A 17,489-nucleotide genomic window follows, 5' to 3' on the forward strand; every position below is an offset into this window, starting at 1 on the left:
TGAGAGCTCGTTAATTCAGCTGCTGTTAATTCGGAAATCCGGATACTTGGAACAGCAGGTGTGGTCCTGGCCAACACCCATGTAAGTCTATTGTATCGGACGCTTGCTTATTGGACGGCTCTAGCTAACAGAGTTCAGCTGTGCACTGCTTAGAGCGCTTATTGGCGTTTCTCTCACCTCTATCTGCGTGATTCTTCTAATGCATCGAAGCTGAGCGCTTGTCAAATGCCATTTGCGCTTAGTGCGGTGAAGATTGCTCACGACACTACCCTGTCGCACCTTGAAGGATGCTGTAGCGGCCCTTTTCATTTTGTGGCTGTTCTGCTTCCATGCTCCTGACAGTGTGCACACGAAAGAGCAATGCTGAAAATGTGAAAATCACTGTCACGCACTTCTGGTCTCAAAAGTAGAAGATCAATGTGCTCTCTTTCACCAGATAAATTTACTGTGATGCAAGGGGTTGTTGTGTGTTCTTTTTTTGCGACCATTTGATAATTGAAACTTTAGATGATAGACATTTCCTCCAGTCACTTGAAGTTTGAATTGACAAGCTTTTACCGTATGCATACTTCAAGCATCTTCGCTCCACTGCCTGTTGGGCTTTCCCACTGCGCTCGCCACCTATCGCATCTGCATCCTGATGCCATCATGGCTCCTCTGTCTTATGCCCAAGCCTCGCCCCCAGGAGCTTGACATTGCTACTCCTCTCTCCCCCAAAACATCATGAATTGAAGTACTTAAATTCTCGTTTCTTCTGCAGACCGTTATTGAGTGGAACAATCTTGATCTGCCTGTAACTGACTGCACCAAATCTGTAAATCGCTCTAAAAAACAAATAAATTTTGTTTTCCTAAATAATGTACCTTTTATGACCCTGCACTTTCCCCCTCTCTAACAGCCTCGTAGATCTTATAGTATTGTAAATGAAATATAAATTGGTGAAGGTTCCATCTTTCATCTCTTCATAAGTCTTATCATTAGCTAGCACTTCTCACAGATGGAAATACCTCATGAAGGCAACTTTCCAGCCCTGGGAATATTTTTCACATACACTGTGCCTTGCTTTTGCATCATGCAGTATGTGCTGTCAGTTTCGATGTTTTCATTGCTTGTTGTGTTCTGCTAGCTGTACTGTTATGTTGACTGAAAAATGAGGTTATGTATGTGGCAGCTGCTGCTCTTCGCTGCTCATTCTGTTCATGTGATGTTTTTGCCTTGAGCACCAGTTAACCGGACGCTACTGCAGGCTAGCTGACTGCCATGTGGCATTTCTGCATGTGCCTATTTTAGCAATTTTCAGTGTTTTCCTAACATGTGGTTGCTATTGCTGTCTCCTCCTCCCTGTGCATGCTGCGCAGATGTGAAGACAGTGGAGCGGTTGCGGGAGCTGTGTGAGATGAGTGCCCACCAGGGGGAGGGTGATCCAACGGGGGCTGCCTTAGAGGGCCTTTTCCAGTCTCTCTCACCGACCGAGCTGCTGTACCATCTGGAGGTACGAACTGTTTTTTTCTGGCTGCCCGTTTCTTCTTGAGCAGTCTCCATGGTATATCCCCATCAGATCCCAGTGTAATCCTGTAATTCATGTAAATCCTCATGTAATACTAATGCTAGGTGCTGGTGTCGGCTGTACTGTGTTGCTCAAATAATTGACACTTGCATAATGAGCACATCCACCATTTGGGCTCTTGACGTATTTTCTCTATTTTTTTAATAAAGACACCCCCATTTGAGTGTTTGTGAGTGAGTGAGTGTTTATGCTGAGACCATACTGCTGGGAGGCATTTCGGTGTAAGTGATGTGTACATGCACTCGCATCAGTGCATTTTAAAGGGACCCTAAAGGGTAATAGTCTAGGTCAAGCTGTGCTGATTGGCAAGGCCCCTAGTTTCTCACATTTCCGCGAAAAATCGCAGGGCTTAGCGTTTTTCACGCAGTTGTGGGTTAGCAGCCATGTCCTCCTCTTTTTTTTTTTTCGAATTGTAATGGACATTAGTAGAAACAGCACTGTGATAGAAAAATTACTTTTTTACCGTATTTGCACAGTTATAATGTGAGAGGAGGTTTCAGAATTTGGGAGAATTTTATAAGAAATACAGCCAAACCCCGCTACAACGAATGCCACAACAACAAACTATACAAGGCTATGCAATAATTTTTCCCCACAGTGAAGAGTTTTTGGAGCAAGGTTCCGCTTCAACAAAATTTTCCGAGTGAGCGGCTGATTTTTTATGCTTTTTCTTGGGGCATCCACATATGCGTATATCTTGTTGGGTTTCACCAAAAACAGCTGCCAAATACAATTTGAACTCTCAATAGCGCAGCTGATACTCCCCGAGGAATTGGAAGTAATATGCAAAAATGTGCGCATAAAGGTGTGATGCTGCGCATGGCTGCTTGTGGCGGTTTTCTCTACTCTTCACTTGCGAACAGCAGTTGTTGGTTCAAGGCAGTTTTCGACTTTTTCGCTCGTTTCACTGAACAAGACATAACGGAAGCATTCGCTTCAGTGTGAAGCTATTGTGTCAATGGAAACTGGCGACAACGTTAAATGTTTTATGAAAAGTGGTGGCTAGTTCTAAAGCGCCTTTTTCGAAGCTTCATTGCAGAGCATGTTGTGCCTAGCAACCGAGCAAGTGGTGCACAGCGATCTGCTGTCAGCCGACATGCCGGCTGGCAGGCGGCATGTCGTAGCTAGATGCCTGCAGCCAGCCAGGGTACACTCTGGTCTGCCTTTTGCACCACAGGCGAGCATTGTGGTAACGTTTTACCTATTTTTTTTTTTCTGTCTGGTGGGCGCTGACCTAGTACGGGCACTGTGTGTGGCGGTGGTTCTAGGCGGAAACTCGTGATGCTCCACCAGTTTATCGCTAAACGTCTTTGAAGAATTGGAGCAACCGCATTTCTGGCATGTCATCTAAAGCTTTGATTTCGTGGTGCATGTGACAGCTACTCAATGCACAGTGACGGGGGTGCGCACGCACCTAGTTCATGCTGAAATGCCTCCAGGCAGCGTGGTCTCGGTACGGTTCTCGCTCGATGAAAGCAGGGACGATTTTAAAATGTGCAGAGAAAATAGTTTTGACAGCAAATGTAGCAGGTGCATTTATTACGCGAACACAACCATTGTCAGAGATTTTGCAAGTACGAAGAAAATTGTGCCATGGCACCGATTTTAAAGCGGCAAAAGACCGAAGTTGACGGATTTTTGAAAAATAAATGTGGACTATAAAAAAAATTGGACTGTGCACTCCAATCTGTCAATGTTCTGGCCTGATTTCACGACAATGAAGCTTCTGCTTCAAAGAACTTATTCGTGGATCTCGAGAATTCTGTTGAAGTGGGATTCGACTGTTTTACTATGATAATAATGTAATCTCAAGACTATGCTGGGCCCACAATAGCTGAGGTTCCACACACAAAAAAAACAACAACACAGACTGTACATAAAATTATGGAAACAAGGTTCTGTGTACAAGAAAACAACAACACAGAAAGCACGGTAAAATTTGGAAACAGTGGATACATCGAGGCAGCACTTAAAGCGAAGCCAAGCCTCCGACACTTTAATGCATGCAGCCTTCCATACATTGGCAGCCGTCATCACCCTTGTGTCCCCGCTACTTGTTGTTTCGAGCTGACCAGTCCTGCGCCCATTTGCCCTTCTTTGCTTTCCGTATCCCACCCAACTCTTTCAGTGCTTTCTGTTGCCTAGCAAACTTAGCCTCCTTTCTATACCCATAGCCACCTTCTCCTTTGTGCTTCCACACCGCACACTTAGCCCCAAGAGCATATAAAGTTTGCTTTCCTAGTGGCTCTCAAGACTAGAGACGAAGGTCTGGGCAGCTCCTTTAACGCTGACAGTATTGAGTCTACATTTGAATTGCTCTTGGTGTGGAAACAACTTTACGACACATCTGGTCCACTTACAGCAATGGCAAAATTAGCAGTCTCTTCCTTATTTATGGATGTTTTGACCCCTTGCATGAATGCACTGCGGGGAAGCTGCAGTGTTCTTTGTGGTCGCCAGGCCCAGCCGGCTCGTGTGTAAGCGCATCCACATTGCCCTTAGATGCTTCGCCCCCTAAGGCTCTTCAAGGAGGCCACTGCAGTTCTCCTCTTCATGCTGTTTCTCGCAGGATCGGCTGCTCCTATGTAAATGCACTACTTAAGCTTCGCCCCTTTGCAACAAGGCACTGCAGAGAAGTCTTCGTGGTGTGCGTGCGCCCGTTCTCCTTTAGGCTTTGCCCACTTGCATTTTCGTGTGGGTTCAGTTCGTCACTAAGCTTATCATCCAACCAGGATTGGTTGAAATATTGAGCATTATAGCCAAGAAATCGTGTTATCTGGGAACATGTTAATTGGAAGCAAAATACTGTAACTCTATAAAATGTTTATACAGTCGAACTTGGATATATCGAACCCGCATATTTCGAATTATTGGCTATATCGAACACACAGATTACCCCCTTGAAAATACTATGTAAAAGTATAGGACAATTGCGTAGTATATCGAATTCCATTTTCGTTGGACATTCGATATATCGAACGGCGCGCTGCGCCGCGCCCCTGGAAGGTGCGCTTTTCCCAAAGACATTCGTGTCCGGCCCTCAGAGGTAAACTTTTCCGCATAGTCAGTCAGCAGGCTCCTCCTCTGCGCATGCGCGGCCGTCGCTCTACCCCCGGCGTATGCATTGGGTAAGGGCATTGGAGCTGATCGAAGAGAGTGCGCGGCATGGAGACGCGGCGACATTTCCAAGCCACGCTTCCTGGGAAAAGGGAGAGAGAGAGAGTGAAGGGTCGGCACGGTCGCTCGTGGCGCTCGTGGGCCAGGGGAGACGAGAGAGCCAGAGAGGGCTCAAAAAACGAACATAGCGCCTTCGACGGCATATTCCGCCGGTCTTTTTCCCCGCTCTCTTCTTTCTTTTCCCTTTGTCGTTCCTTCGCAGCCCCGTTGACTGTCGCTCGAACAGGCTTCGCTCGGACTGCTCCATCTGCACATCGTGCGTGTTGCTGTGCGCACCTCTGTTTCAACGTGCCGTGTGTAGCGTGTGTGATTGCAGTCATCTGGTGAGCTATAGCATCCGTGGACATAAAAAAGAGGAAGAATCTGGACTTTGCAAGAAAGCTTGAAGTAATCCGGCGTGTCGAGAATGGAGAAAAGAAGTCCTCCGTGGCAGACGCATTCAGCATTCCGCGGAATACTTTAAGTACGTTGTTAAAAAACAAGCAGGACATCAAGCTTAAAGCAGGTGAGGAAAGTCGCTCGGGAGCGTGTCGTGTGCGCCCTGCTGCTTTTGACAAAGTGGAGAAGGCACTCCACACGGGGTTTCTTGAAATCCGAGCGAAAAATATTCCCGTGGATGGCCCGACCTTAATCGAAAAGGCCAATTGGTTTGCTACGGCTCGTGGCGAAGAGAACTTTTGCGGTGGCACTGGATGGCTGCAACGGTTTAAAAACCGCCACGGCATTATAGGAAAGGCCATTTCAGGCGAAAGTGGGGCTGTCAGCAGCCAGGAGATGCAGCAGTGGCTTTCTGAGGAGTGGCCGAAGATCACCGAGAAGTTTTCGCCTGCAGAAATCTTCAATGCAGACAAAACTGGTCTCTTTTGGCAAATGTTGCCGAATAAGACACTCGCTCTTCGTGGAACCACATGCCACGGTGGTAAAATGAGCAAAGTGCGTGTGTCGGTGCTGCTTGCAGCCAACATGGACGGCTCGTGCAAGCTACGGCCATTCGTGATCGGGAAGAGCAAGTCACCGCGCTGCTTCAATAACTGTAAACAGCTTCCCATCCGCTACGGCTGTAATAGGAAGGCCTGGATGACACGTCAACTTTTTGTTGAATGGCTGCAGGCTTGGGACGCTGAGTTGGGCAAGTCGGGCCGCCGAGTTTGCCTTCTGGTAGACAACTGTTCGGCCCATCAAACAACTTGCAAGCTGCAGCACATCGAATTGAAGTTTCTCCCGCCGAACACCACAGCGAGACTGCAGCCCCTCGACCAGGGTATCATAAAGGCATTCAAGGTAGGCTATCGGAAGCGACTTATTCAACGGCTCCTCATAAACCTCCGCATGGGAACCGATCTCAAGATTGACCTGCTTGGCGCGATCCAGATGATTACCGGCGCTTGGGGCGACGTGAAGCAGGCCACAGTAGCCAACTGTTTTGGCAAGGCAGGCCTTGAAGTGGCCAGAGATGAATGTCGGGAAGCTTTAGATGACGATGAGTGCTTGGAGGACGCGTTCCGCGACTTGTCCAATTTTTCCGGCACCGACCCGCCCGAAGTTACTGTTGATGACTTCATTAACGCTGACAGCGAAGTTCAAGCGGTAGCCGACCTCGCTGATGAGGACATTGTGGCCGGAATAGCTGGCGTTCAAGACAGAGATTCCAGCGACAACGAGGGAAACTGTGTTTTCGAAGAAACGCGTCCGTGCACAGCCACTGAACTGGCGTCAGCGTTCAGCCTGATTCGGCGCTGTTGCGGCGAAATGGAAGGCACTGGGCTCTCGCACCTAGACAGTCTCGAGAAGATTGAAACTAGTGTCTTAAACTTCATTTCCCAGAGGAAAAAGCAGCCCAAAATTAGGGATTTTTTTTCCGTGAAATAAAGCGCTTTCATATTGTGTGCACATGCTATGTGATTCGCGGCTGTTCTAATTGGTAAGCCACAATTTTTTATGATTGCGAGTGCTTTTTTGGCCTATATCTGTATATCGAATTTTCGCTATATCGAACTATTTTCCGATCCCCGTCGAATTCGATATATCCGGGTTCGACTGTAGTGCGTGTGATGTTGAGTGTGTGAACTGGGAGATCATATGAACCTGGAATGCATCAGTGAGGTTTTACTGTATCCTTTTGGGAAAAAAGTGCATTCGTTAGCTCGGCAAGAGTCTCTTGTGGGGCCAGAAGTGGTGGGAGTTTCACTGGAGCTTGTGACGAGGTCTCGTTGAAGCTGATTACTGGGATTTATAATTGCACTAAGACGTTGAAACAGTGAAGGCATTCAAAGCTCAGTCACCTGTGAAAATAAGTGATGTTCATGCCCTTTCAGTTCAGTCTGCTACTGTTTGTGACCATGGAAGTTTGGGCTTCATTCTTCATGTTAGTTGGGTCTGGCCAATTACTGAAGCTAACCAGTTGGCACTGTGGGCTGCCTGTTATTGTGCGCGGCAAGGACGTGTTGGAGAGGAAAACTTCACTGCTTGGTGTAGGCGGAAGTTTAGCACATGGCTTGCATTCCACCCCCCTGTTCTCACACACTCACAAAAGGGGCAATGAACGTATTTAGTGGCATGAAGGCATTGTTAATTACACTCAGTTGTTATTAATGTTGCCACAGAGTGCGAGGAGCTTGTTTATCTGATGCCACTGGCTGCTGTTGGGCCTCTTCCCCCTCGTCTTTGTCGGCATGCCTGCTGGTGCCGGGAGGGGGCGCTCTGCATGATGGCAGCTGTGGCAGCGATGGGGCACTTGGTGGCTGTGCAGGTGGCATACTCGTTGCTGCTCCCCGCGCTGTCGCCATTCTCAAAGGAAGCCCAGGAATTCCAGGCGGGATTCGTGCGAAGCGGGGGCGTGGCTGTGGTGCTGCGCATGCTTGGCCGCCAGGACAGCTGCTGCTTCGACCCCACCAGCCGCGGGTGCGCACCCTCTCTTCTCCCCCCCCCTCTCTACCTGTCACTCTTGGGAATCGACGTGTGGGGCTAAGACAAGGCGGGAGATGAGAGTTTGTACCAGAACTCAGCCTTTATTTCAAAAAATGACTTGGTTCTGGGTGTGCGTTTTCAGAGGCGCTTGTTTCAGGGAGTGTTTTAAAACTGCATTTGCACTTGTGTTCCGTTTTACATGCAGGGTCTTGAATATGTTTTACAAAGATAGATGTTGTATTGAAGAAAGAAAAACAAAAACTTGCTTGCCCTGTCTGTGGGTCTTTCTTTCTGCCATTTATTTGTGCATTTTCTTAAGGATTTACAAAACAATAATCAACTGGCCTGACAACTATTGCTAAAAAAAAAAAACACCTATAGTGAGGTTTGTAGTTTGTTCACTGGTAGTTTGTGTTAGTTACGCCTCACTGTAGCGAAGTAAAGTTTAAAGCAAAGGCTAGGGTATTATATTGTATACCGTATAAACGCGTGGAAGGGCCACACTTTTTTTCCCAGATTCGGGGGGCAAATTTCGGGGTGCGGCCCATACACGCGATTTTCGAAAAAAAAATTTTTTTTTCAAGTGAAAGCAAACCAATCTGGAATGCGCGGCATTTATTTACCGTTCAGGCATCACTCACGGAGCCTTCAGACTCCGAGCTGGTGCTGTGTTCAGGTAAATGTCCAGCCTACAGAAAGTAGTCTTCGGTCCCGTCTAACCTGTTTGAAATTCCGGTCACTTTGAAACTCCGGGTTACAATGTCGGTCGACACGGAATTTCACGCGCACAAAATCCATCCAAGCACAGTCGCGAGTGGTGCCCTCTTAAGCCGCCCTGTCGGCGTCTCGTCGGGATTGCCATTGGCCATCCATTCCGAATACTGCCTTCAAAATTCAACCTTAAAAGGCCGATTGACGCTTACATCCAGGGGTTGCAGCATGCCGGTGAGGCCGCCCGGTATCACGGCCATGTCTGTGCGGATACCGGGCAGGCGGTCCTTAACCCTATCCGTCAAGTGACCGCGGAAGCTGTCCAAGGCGAGGAGCGATCGTCGGGCCAGCATGGTGCCTCGGCGCTTCTCCCAGACGCTTTTTACCCAGTCGAGCACAAGCTCATCGTCCATCCAGCCCTTTTCTTGGGCGCGAACTACAATTCCCTTGGGGAAAACGCCTTTAGGAATCGTTTTTCTTTTCAGGATGACATGGGAGGCAGCTTCCGCCCGTCCGCGGCGACGCACAGCATAACGGTACACCGTTGGCGCTCTGCGCCAGTTGTCCGCACGAAAACACTCTTCTTTCCTTTCAGTTCAACTGTGCAGCTCTCGGGACAGTCGAACCACACGGGGGTCTGGTCGGCGTTCGCTATCTGCGAAAATATATTGTTGTGCTCACGATGCAGACCGATGACATACTTCTGAAAGCTGAGCACCTTTTCGGTGTAGTCGGGGGGGCAGCCGCTGGCACAGCGTGGTCCTTCGCCAAAATGATAGGCCCTTCCTCTTCAGAAATCTTCGTACCCAGCCGGCACTAGCCTTGAAGTCCTCGTGCGGTATGCTTTTAGCACGCGCCAAGGCTTGTGCCCTCACGCGCAGCATGTCCGTTGTCAACGCATAGCCGTTGTTCCGCACTTCCATTGAATAGCATAGCAGCTCTTCTTCTAGCTCAGGAAATTTGCATGGCTTGCCTCGGAAAGCGCGCTTTTTGGAGCTGGTATTCTTCAACGCATCCCTTTGTCCGCACCACCGTTGGACACACTTCTCGTCCATGTCAAATTTTCTGCCCGCGGCACGCTTGCCGTGTTCGAGAGCGAACTCCACTACTTTCAGTTTAAAGCCCGCCGTGTAGCTGTTGAGGTGCTTGCCCATCGTGCAACAGTGACAATGCTCGGAGGCAGTTCATGAAAAAGTGAACGACAGTGCACGAGAGCAACAACTATGTCGAACGACCACGCTAACACAACCACCAAAAAACGCATGCTTTGACAGCCAGAACAGAACAAAGTTAGACCTGGCGATACCGATGCCGATACGGATAGCGGAAGTACAGTAGCAGAAGCTCGCGGCAGAAGAAAAGATGATGATGATGACCCGCGGCTTCGGGCGCCATCCATGGGCGGCACCTCGACGCTCCTGTGCGCATGTATTTCGAAGGCTATTCTTGCGTGCTTCCTGGAAAGTTTGGGTGCGGCCCTTACACGGATTTTTTTTTTTTTTTCAAATATTTCCTTTGGGAATACGGGGTGCGGCCCTCACACGCGTTTATACGGTATTTGTCCTAAATTGGGCACCTGAATTTGCTTAAGGGGACACGGCACTCTGCGGCTGAAAATTGGTCAAAAAGTCGGATTTTTTATCTTTTCATTTTCGCGATCCTGAGGTCATTGCGCAGTTATCTACGAATTTTCGTTGAAAAATACTGCCTAATTCATTCGTTATAGCGTTCCAAAGATGTGAAACTGTGCGCACGGCCCTTTAAATTGAGGTCTAATCGCACTAAATTTTGATCGCCCGCAGTTCGAGATATATGCGCTCCGCTGGCACCTCTTTGGTTTCGTTTGAAAGGTCGCGATTCAGGCTGTCCACATATTCCCGTTGGCAACTATGAGCAAGCCCAGGAAGCAATAGATAAGCAAACAAAATTGAATAAAATGTGCACTGCTATTCGTTTTCCAAATCACGTGACCAAAATGACAACTTTTGGTTGGCTGGCGGCGTCTACCGCTTGCTGCCTCGCGCCATTTTGAGTGAGTTGCGCAGTCCCTCTGCTGCGGCCAAGTGAGGTTCTTTGGCCGCTAAGTGCAAACTATTTTGATTTGCGCAAGCCTTAGGCTGAAAGCACTAAAAGGGAGCGAAAGATAGAGATCCGAAGCGCGCTGGGTACACTGCATCATCGCATTCTGGTTTCTACAATCAGCGACAACGCTCTGCGATGGCCTGATAACGCCGTAACTGGCGGTGCTTAGCGCTACAGGGAGGAGTGATCTCGAGGGAGTGAAAGGTAGAGATATGGGTACGCTGCATCTTCGCATTCTGGTTTCTACAATTAGCGACGACTCTCTGCGATGGCCTGATAACGCCGTAACTGGCGGTGCTTAGCGCTACAGGGAGGAGTGATCCCGAGGGAGTGAAAGGTAGAGATATGGGTACGCTGCATCATCGCATTCTGGTTTCTACAATTAGCGACGACTCTCTGCGATGGCCCGATAACGCCGTAACTGGCGGTGCTTAGCGCTACAGGGAGGAGTGATCTCGAGGGAGTGAAAAGTAGAGATATGGGTACGCTGCATCATCGCATTCTGGTTTCTACAATTAGCGACGACTCTCTGCGATGGCCCGATAACGCCGTAACTGGCGGTGCTTAGCGCTACAGGGAGGAGTGATCTCGAGGGAGTGAAAAGTAGAGATATGGGTACGCTGCATCATCGCATTCTGGTTTCTACAATTAGCGACGACTCTCTGCGATGGCCCGATAACGCCGTAACTGGCGGTGCTTAGCGCTACAGGGAGGAGTGATCTCGAGGGAGTGAAAAGTAGAGATATGGGTACGCTGCATCATCGCATTCTGGTTTCTACAATTAGCGACGACTCTCTGCGATGGCCTGATAACGCCGTAACTGGCGGTGCTTAGCGCTACAGGGAGGAGTGATCTCGAGGGAGTGAAAAGTAGAGATATGGGTACGCTGCATCATCGCATTCTGGTTTCTACAATTAGCGACGACTCTCTGCGATGGCCCGATAACGCCGTAACTGGCGGTGCTTAGCGCTACAGGGAGGAGTGATCTCGAGGGAGTGAAAGGTAGAGATATGGGTACGCTGCATCATCGCATTCTGGTTTCTACAATTAGCGACGACTCTCTGCGATGGCCCGATAACGCCGTAACTGGCGGTGCTTAGCGCTACAGGGAGGAGTGATCTCGAGGGAGTGAAAAGTAGAGATATGGGTACGCTGCATCATCGCATTCTGGTTTCTACAATTAGCGACGACTCTCTGCGATGGCCCGATAACGCCGTAACTGGCGGTGCTTAGCGCTACAGGGAGGAGTGATCTCGAGGGAGTGAAAGGTAGAGATATGGGTGCGCTGCATCATCGCATTCTGGTTTCTACAATTAGCGACGACTCTCTGCGATGGCCTGATAACGCCGTAACTGGCGGTGCTTAGCGCTACAGGGAGGAGTGATCCCGAGGGAGTGAAAGGTAGAGATATGGGTACGCTGCATCATCGCATTCTGGTTTCTACAATTAGCGACGACTCTCTGCGATGGCCTGATAACGCCGTAACTGGCGGTGCTTAGCGCTACAGGGAGGAGTGATCCCGAGGGAGTGAAAGGTAGAGATATGGGTACGCTGCATCATCGCATTCTGGTTTCTACAATTAGCGACGACTCTCAGCGATGGCCTGATAAAGCCGTAACTGGCGGTGCTTAGCGCTACAGGGAGGAGTGATCTCGAGGGAGTGAAAAGTAGAGATATGGGTACGCTGCATCATCGCATTCTGGTTTCTACAATTAGCGACGACTCTCTGCGATGGCCCGATAACGCCGTAACTGGCGGTGCTTAGCGCTACAGGGAGGAGTGATCTCGAGGGAGTGAAAGGTAGAGATATGGGTGCGCTGCATCATCGCATTCTGGTTTCTACAATTAGCGACGACTCTCTGCGATGGCCTGATAACGCCGTAACTGGCGGTGCTTAGCGCTACAGGGAGGAGTGATCCCGAGGGAGTGAAAGGTAGAGATATGGGTACGCTGCATCATCGCATTCTGGTTTCTACAATTAGCGACGACTCTCTGCGATGGCCTGATAACGCCGTAACTGGCGGTGCTTAGCGCTACAGGGAGGAGTGATCCCGAGGGAGTGAAAGGTAGAGATATGGGTACGCTGCATCATCGCATTCTGGTTTCTACAATTAGCGACGACTCTCAGCGATGGCCTGATAACGCCGTAACTGGCGGTGCTTAGCGCTACAGGGAGGAGTGATCCCGAGGGAGTGAAAGGTAGAGATATGGGTACGCTTCATCATCGCATTCTGGTTTCTACAATTAGCGACGACTCTCAGCGATGGCCTGATAAAGCCGTAACTGGCGGTGCTTAGCGCTACAGGGAGGAGTGATCCCGAGGGAGTGAAAGGTAGAGATATGGGTACGCTGCATCATTGCATTCTGGTTTCTACAATTAGCGACGACTCTCAGCGATGGCCTGATAACGCCGTAACTGGCGGTGCTTAGCGCTACAGGGAGGAGTGATCTCGAGGGAGTGAAAGGTAGAGATATGGGTACGCTGCATCATCGCATTCTGGTTTCTACAATTAGCGACGACTCTCAGCGATGGCCTGATAACGCCGTAACTGGCGGTGCTTAGCGCTACAGGGAGGAGTGATCCCGAGGGAGTGAAAGGTAGAGATATGGGTACGCTTCATCATCGCATTCTGGTTTCTACAATTAGCGACAACTCTCTGCGATGGCCTGATAACGCCGTAACTGGCGGTGCTTAGCGCTACAGGGAGGAGTGATCTCGAGGGAGTGAAAGGTAGAGATATGGGTACGCTGCATCATTGCATTCTGGTTTCTACAATTAGCGACGACTCTCAGCGATGGCCTGATAACGCCGTAACTGGCGGTGCTTAGCGCTACAGGGAGGAGTGATCTCGAGGGAGTGAAAGGTAGAGATATGGGTACGCTGCATCATCGCATTCTGGTTTCTACAATTAGCGACGACTCTCTGCGATGGCCCGATAACGCCGTAACTGGCGGTGCTTAGCGCTACAGGGAGGAGTGATCCCGAGGGAGTGAAAGGTAGAGATATGGGTACGCTGCATCATCGCATTCTGGTTTCTACAATTAGCGACAACTCTCAGCGATGGCCTGATAACGCCGTAACTGGCGGTGCTTAGCGCTACAGGGAGGAGTGATCCCGAGGGAGTGAAAGGTAGAGATATGGGTACGCTGCATCATCGCATTCTGGTTTCTACAATTAGCGACAACTCTCAGCGATGGCCTGATAACGCCGTAACTGGCGGTGCTTAGCGCTACAGGGAGGAGTGATCCCGAGGGAGTGAAAGGTAGAGATATGGGTACGCTGCATCATCGCATTCTGGTTTCTACAATTAGCGACGACTCTCTGCGATGGCCTGATAACGCCGTAACTGGCGTTGCTTAGCGCTACAGGGAGGAGTGATCCCGAGGGAGTGAAAGGTAGAGATATGGGTACGCTGCAGATATGGGTACGCTGCATCATCGCATTCTGGTTTCTACAATTAGCGACGACTCTCTGCGATGGCCTGATAACGCCGTAACTGGCGGTGCTTAGCGCTACAGGGAGGAGTGATCACGAGGGAGTGAAAGGTAGAGATTTGGGTACGCTGCATCATCGCATTCTGGTTTCTACAATTAGCGACGACTCTCTGCGATGGCCTGATAACGCCGTAACTGGCGGTGCTTAGCGCTACAGGGAGGAGTGATCCCGAGGGAGTGAAAGGTAGAGATATGGGTATGCTGCATCATCGCATTCTGGTTTCTACAATTAGCGACAACTCTCAGCGATGGCCTGATAACGCCGTAACTGGCGGTGCTTAGCGCCACAGGGAGGAGTGATCCCGAGGGAGTGAAAGGTAGAGATATGGGTACGCTGCATCATCGCATTCTGGTTTCTACAATTAGCGACGACTCTCTGCGATGGCCCGATAACGCCGTAACTGGCGGTGCTTAGCGCTACAGGGAGGAGTGATCTCGAGGGAGTGAAAGGTAGAGATATGGGTGCGCTGCATCATCGCATTCTGGTTTCTACAATTAGCGACGACTCTCTGCGATGGCCTGATAACGCCGTAACTGGCGGTGCTTAGCGCTACAGGGAGGAGTGATCCCGAGGGAGTGAAAGGTAGAGATATGGGTACGCTGCATCATCGCATTCTGGTTTCTACGATTAGCGGCAACTCTCAGCGATGGCCTGATAACGCCGTAACTGGCGGTGCTTAGCGCTACAGGGAGGAGTGATCCCGAGGGAGTGAAAGGTAGAGATATGGGTACGCTGCATCATCGCATCCCTTTATTTACAATCGGTGATGCGCGAGGTGTGATCAGGGCAATTCCTGCCGTGTACAGACAGTGTACAGACAGCGGAATCATGATTGTGCAGATGAAGAAGCGATACCTAAGCAGTTTTTGTGGACATCCGGCTACGGCGCGATAGATCAACTTTCCGGTAACGCTGGTAGCGCGGCGCCGGTGGCGGTCACGAAACGGCGTCCTGCAACGTTCATTATCGGAAACCTTGACGAAATAAACTTGCTTCTGAATGTTTTGAGGGGCAAGATGAGCAAACGAGCGCGTATCATTTGTTAGGGGCTGACTGAGATCACAGTGCCGTTGTGAGATACAATCGCACGCCGCAACTTCGGGGAGGTCACAGTGCAAAGGCACTCGGCTCGGGTTCCAGTCTCCACACCGTGCCTTCTGTTCTCCGGCAATTTCCTTGTTGCAAGCACAATAATGCCGACCGGAAATGGTACTTCTACATCAGAAACCAGCCAGAGCACGCTTCAGTCATTTCTAGTTAGCCTTGGCACCGCAAAAATATGCCACAATACGTTTTTCCCCAATTTCTCAAAACTGCATTTTTGGCACATTCAGAATTTTGGAGAACCGATATCTCCAGTTCTATATCAGCTATTACTACAATTCTTTTTGTGCTAGAAAGATAAATGCACAGGTTGTGTAGTAATGCTAATTTTAAACAACTGCTTCCTTAGGAGAATTTTCAAAATAAATCCTTTGTCTCAGTCATCATAATGAGCTTTTTCTCTCTCAAGTTTGACCAGCTGTAACTTTCGTCGAAGTCGTCCTAGAATGCTCATGTATGCTTTACTGCACTCCCTGGTGACTCTAGATCATTTATAAATCTAAATGTACTCCTCAAGGTCTTATGTTTATTAACCAAGCTTCCTCCAAACAAAAGGCATACTTTCCATGATAAATCTAAAGCTATCTACTGCAGGAGAAAAGTGTTTGCAGTTTTGGAATCAGCACATGGAAATGTGCAAACAGTGAAAGTTTGGTGTAAATCTGTCCATAAGTAAAGAAAATAGTTCTAAGAGGGGTGTCCCCCTTAAGCAAATCTGCAGGCACTCGGCGCATAGAGAAAGTAAAGGTACAAAAAAGTGCTTTTAAGGCAAAAGCCTCACTAGCTTTATGTGTTAGTGTGTACTCGCAGATGGTAGAGAAAATCACAGCGATGGAAGGGTGACCTCATCAAGTGGCCATGGGATGCACACAGCAAGCAGAGTGCCACAATTTCAGACAGTCATACAAATTTGATTTGTGTTATATATTCATAACTGGCTGACCTCAGTGGGATCAGTATTCCCAACTACATTCATACCAAAATTGTGAGGAACTATTCGTCGTACAGCAGCATTCTGGATGGGGTCATACGATTTCTCTTTGCATATAGACTAAATGTACTAGTCAAGTTGGGGGCTAGCTTGTGACAGGGATTCGAACCGACGACATATGCCACTTCAATTTTATGCTTTCCCAGACTTTACCACTTCCCTTAAGATGGGGCTGAGTGTCCACCCAGATAGTTGCTGCGCCATTTCCTTTCCTCAAAACCCAATTTTTGTATTAAAAATGTGATGCAAACGTTCATTGTACACCAGTGGTGTCCCACAGTTTCTGGTTCCATATTGCGTATGTCTCTTAGCCAGATTGGAGGCTAGCTTGCAAGAGGTATTCGAACTTAGTGTCTGGGTAGTGACAATATTCGGAGGCGCATTTTCGTTTCATTTCTCAGTGCGCAACCTGCGTCCAGATCGAACGCTCACGATGATGCACTAAGGCTTTCACCTCCACCTTGAATCCATTTGCTTATTATAAGCATGTGAAACCTTACCTTGCAATGATAGTGGCCAAGTGTGCCATCCAGTTAACTTTAGAAATGGCACCCTAATTTGCTGGCACTTTGGGGCAGTATCAACTTTTCCACACAATCCGACACAGCCGCTGCTTGCAGGACAGATATTTGCGGCACAGAGGCTGGCAATACCATGCTTACAAGCTGGCCACTGTAACAGATTGCAATATTGTTTACTGAGTTAGTGTGCTGATTTCTGAAAAAAAAAAAATGCACGTGGCCTGCATTGCATTGCGCTGTCCGTGCTGCCATCGCTTGCATGGGGCTTCCACAGGGAGCAGCAGACATGAACAAGAGTGGTCCTTGTGAAGTCATACCGTATTGTCGCTCAGTGTTACTAAAACGAGTGTTTTCTCTCTTGAAAATGAAGTTCTCACTTGGAGCCTGCGTGGATATACCCTTTCGTGTACCAGTGTGCGAAGTTGACAGGGTGACAGGCAGCAGTTCGATCATATGCCGGTCGGCAGGTGGTGCCAGTTTCTTTTGCTGCCTGTAGGCAGCATGCAGCAAGTGCAGATGATTTGAATTATTTTTTTGGAGTGGATAGCTCTAATCATCGAAAGATTGCATTTCTTTAGGATTTTCTCTGTTCATTAACTTATCTCGGACTGTGCAGATACAAAGAACTGTTTTGCTGTAACTGATATCATGCCAAAGCTTACGTTTTCTGTTTCGTTATTCACTCTATAGTGAGGGAAAAATAAAGGAATTAATGATTGAAATTGAGCTCTAATCTGAATAAAGCATGAAGCAGCAAACTGTTGCTTTTGCTTCATTTAATCCCCCCCCCAAAAAATCGCAAAAGAAGTTTGCAGTCATAGGGCGGCCGTAGCTGGCACGGGTCAGGGTTAACTGGAGAGATATGGGAGAGGCCTTTGTCCTGCAGTGGGCGTAGTCGTGCTTATGATGCTGATGATTAATCCTAGAATTTGC

At 48.8% G+C, this 17,489-nt stretch overlaps 1 protein-coding gene across 6 annotated transcripts in view; it reads left to right on the forward strand.

Annotated features, from left to right (window-relative positions):
* Positions 1-17,489, forward strand: part of faf (ubiquitin carboxyl-terminal hydrolase-like faf) — a 255,988-nt gene that overhangs the window by 96,057 nt on the left and 142,442 nt on the right. For all 6 annotated transcript variants that reach the window (XM_077657297.1, XM_077657293.1, XM_077657296.1 and 3 more), the window contains 2 exons: positions 1,359-1,492; positions 7,494-7,645. In XM_077657297.1, coding sequence (XP_077513423.1) covers positions 1,359-1,492; positions 7,494-7,645 — 286 coding nt within the window. The remainder of the gene's footprint in view (positions 1-1,358; positions 1,493-7,493; positions 7,646-17,489) is intronic.

This window comes from Amblyomma americanum, chromosome 3 (assembly GCF_052857255.1).
Source record: "Amblyomma americanum isolate KBUSLIRL-KWMA chromosome 3, ASM5285725v1, whole genome shotgun sequence".
Classification (NCBI taxonomy): Eukaryota; Metazoa; Arthropoda; class Arachnida; order Ixodida; family Ixodidae; genus Amblyomma; species Amblyomma americanum.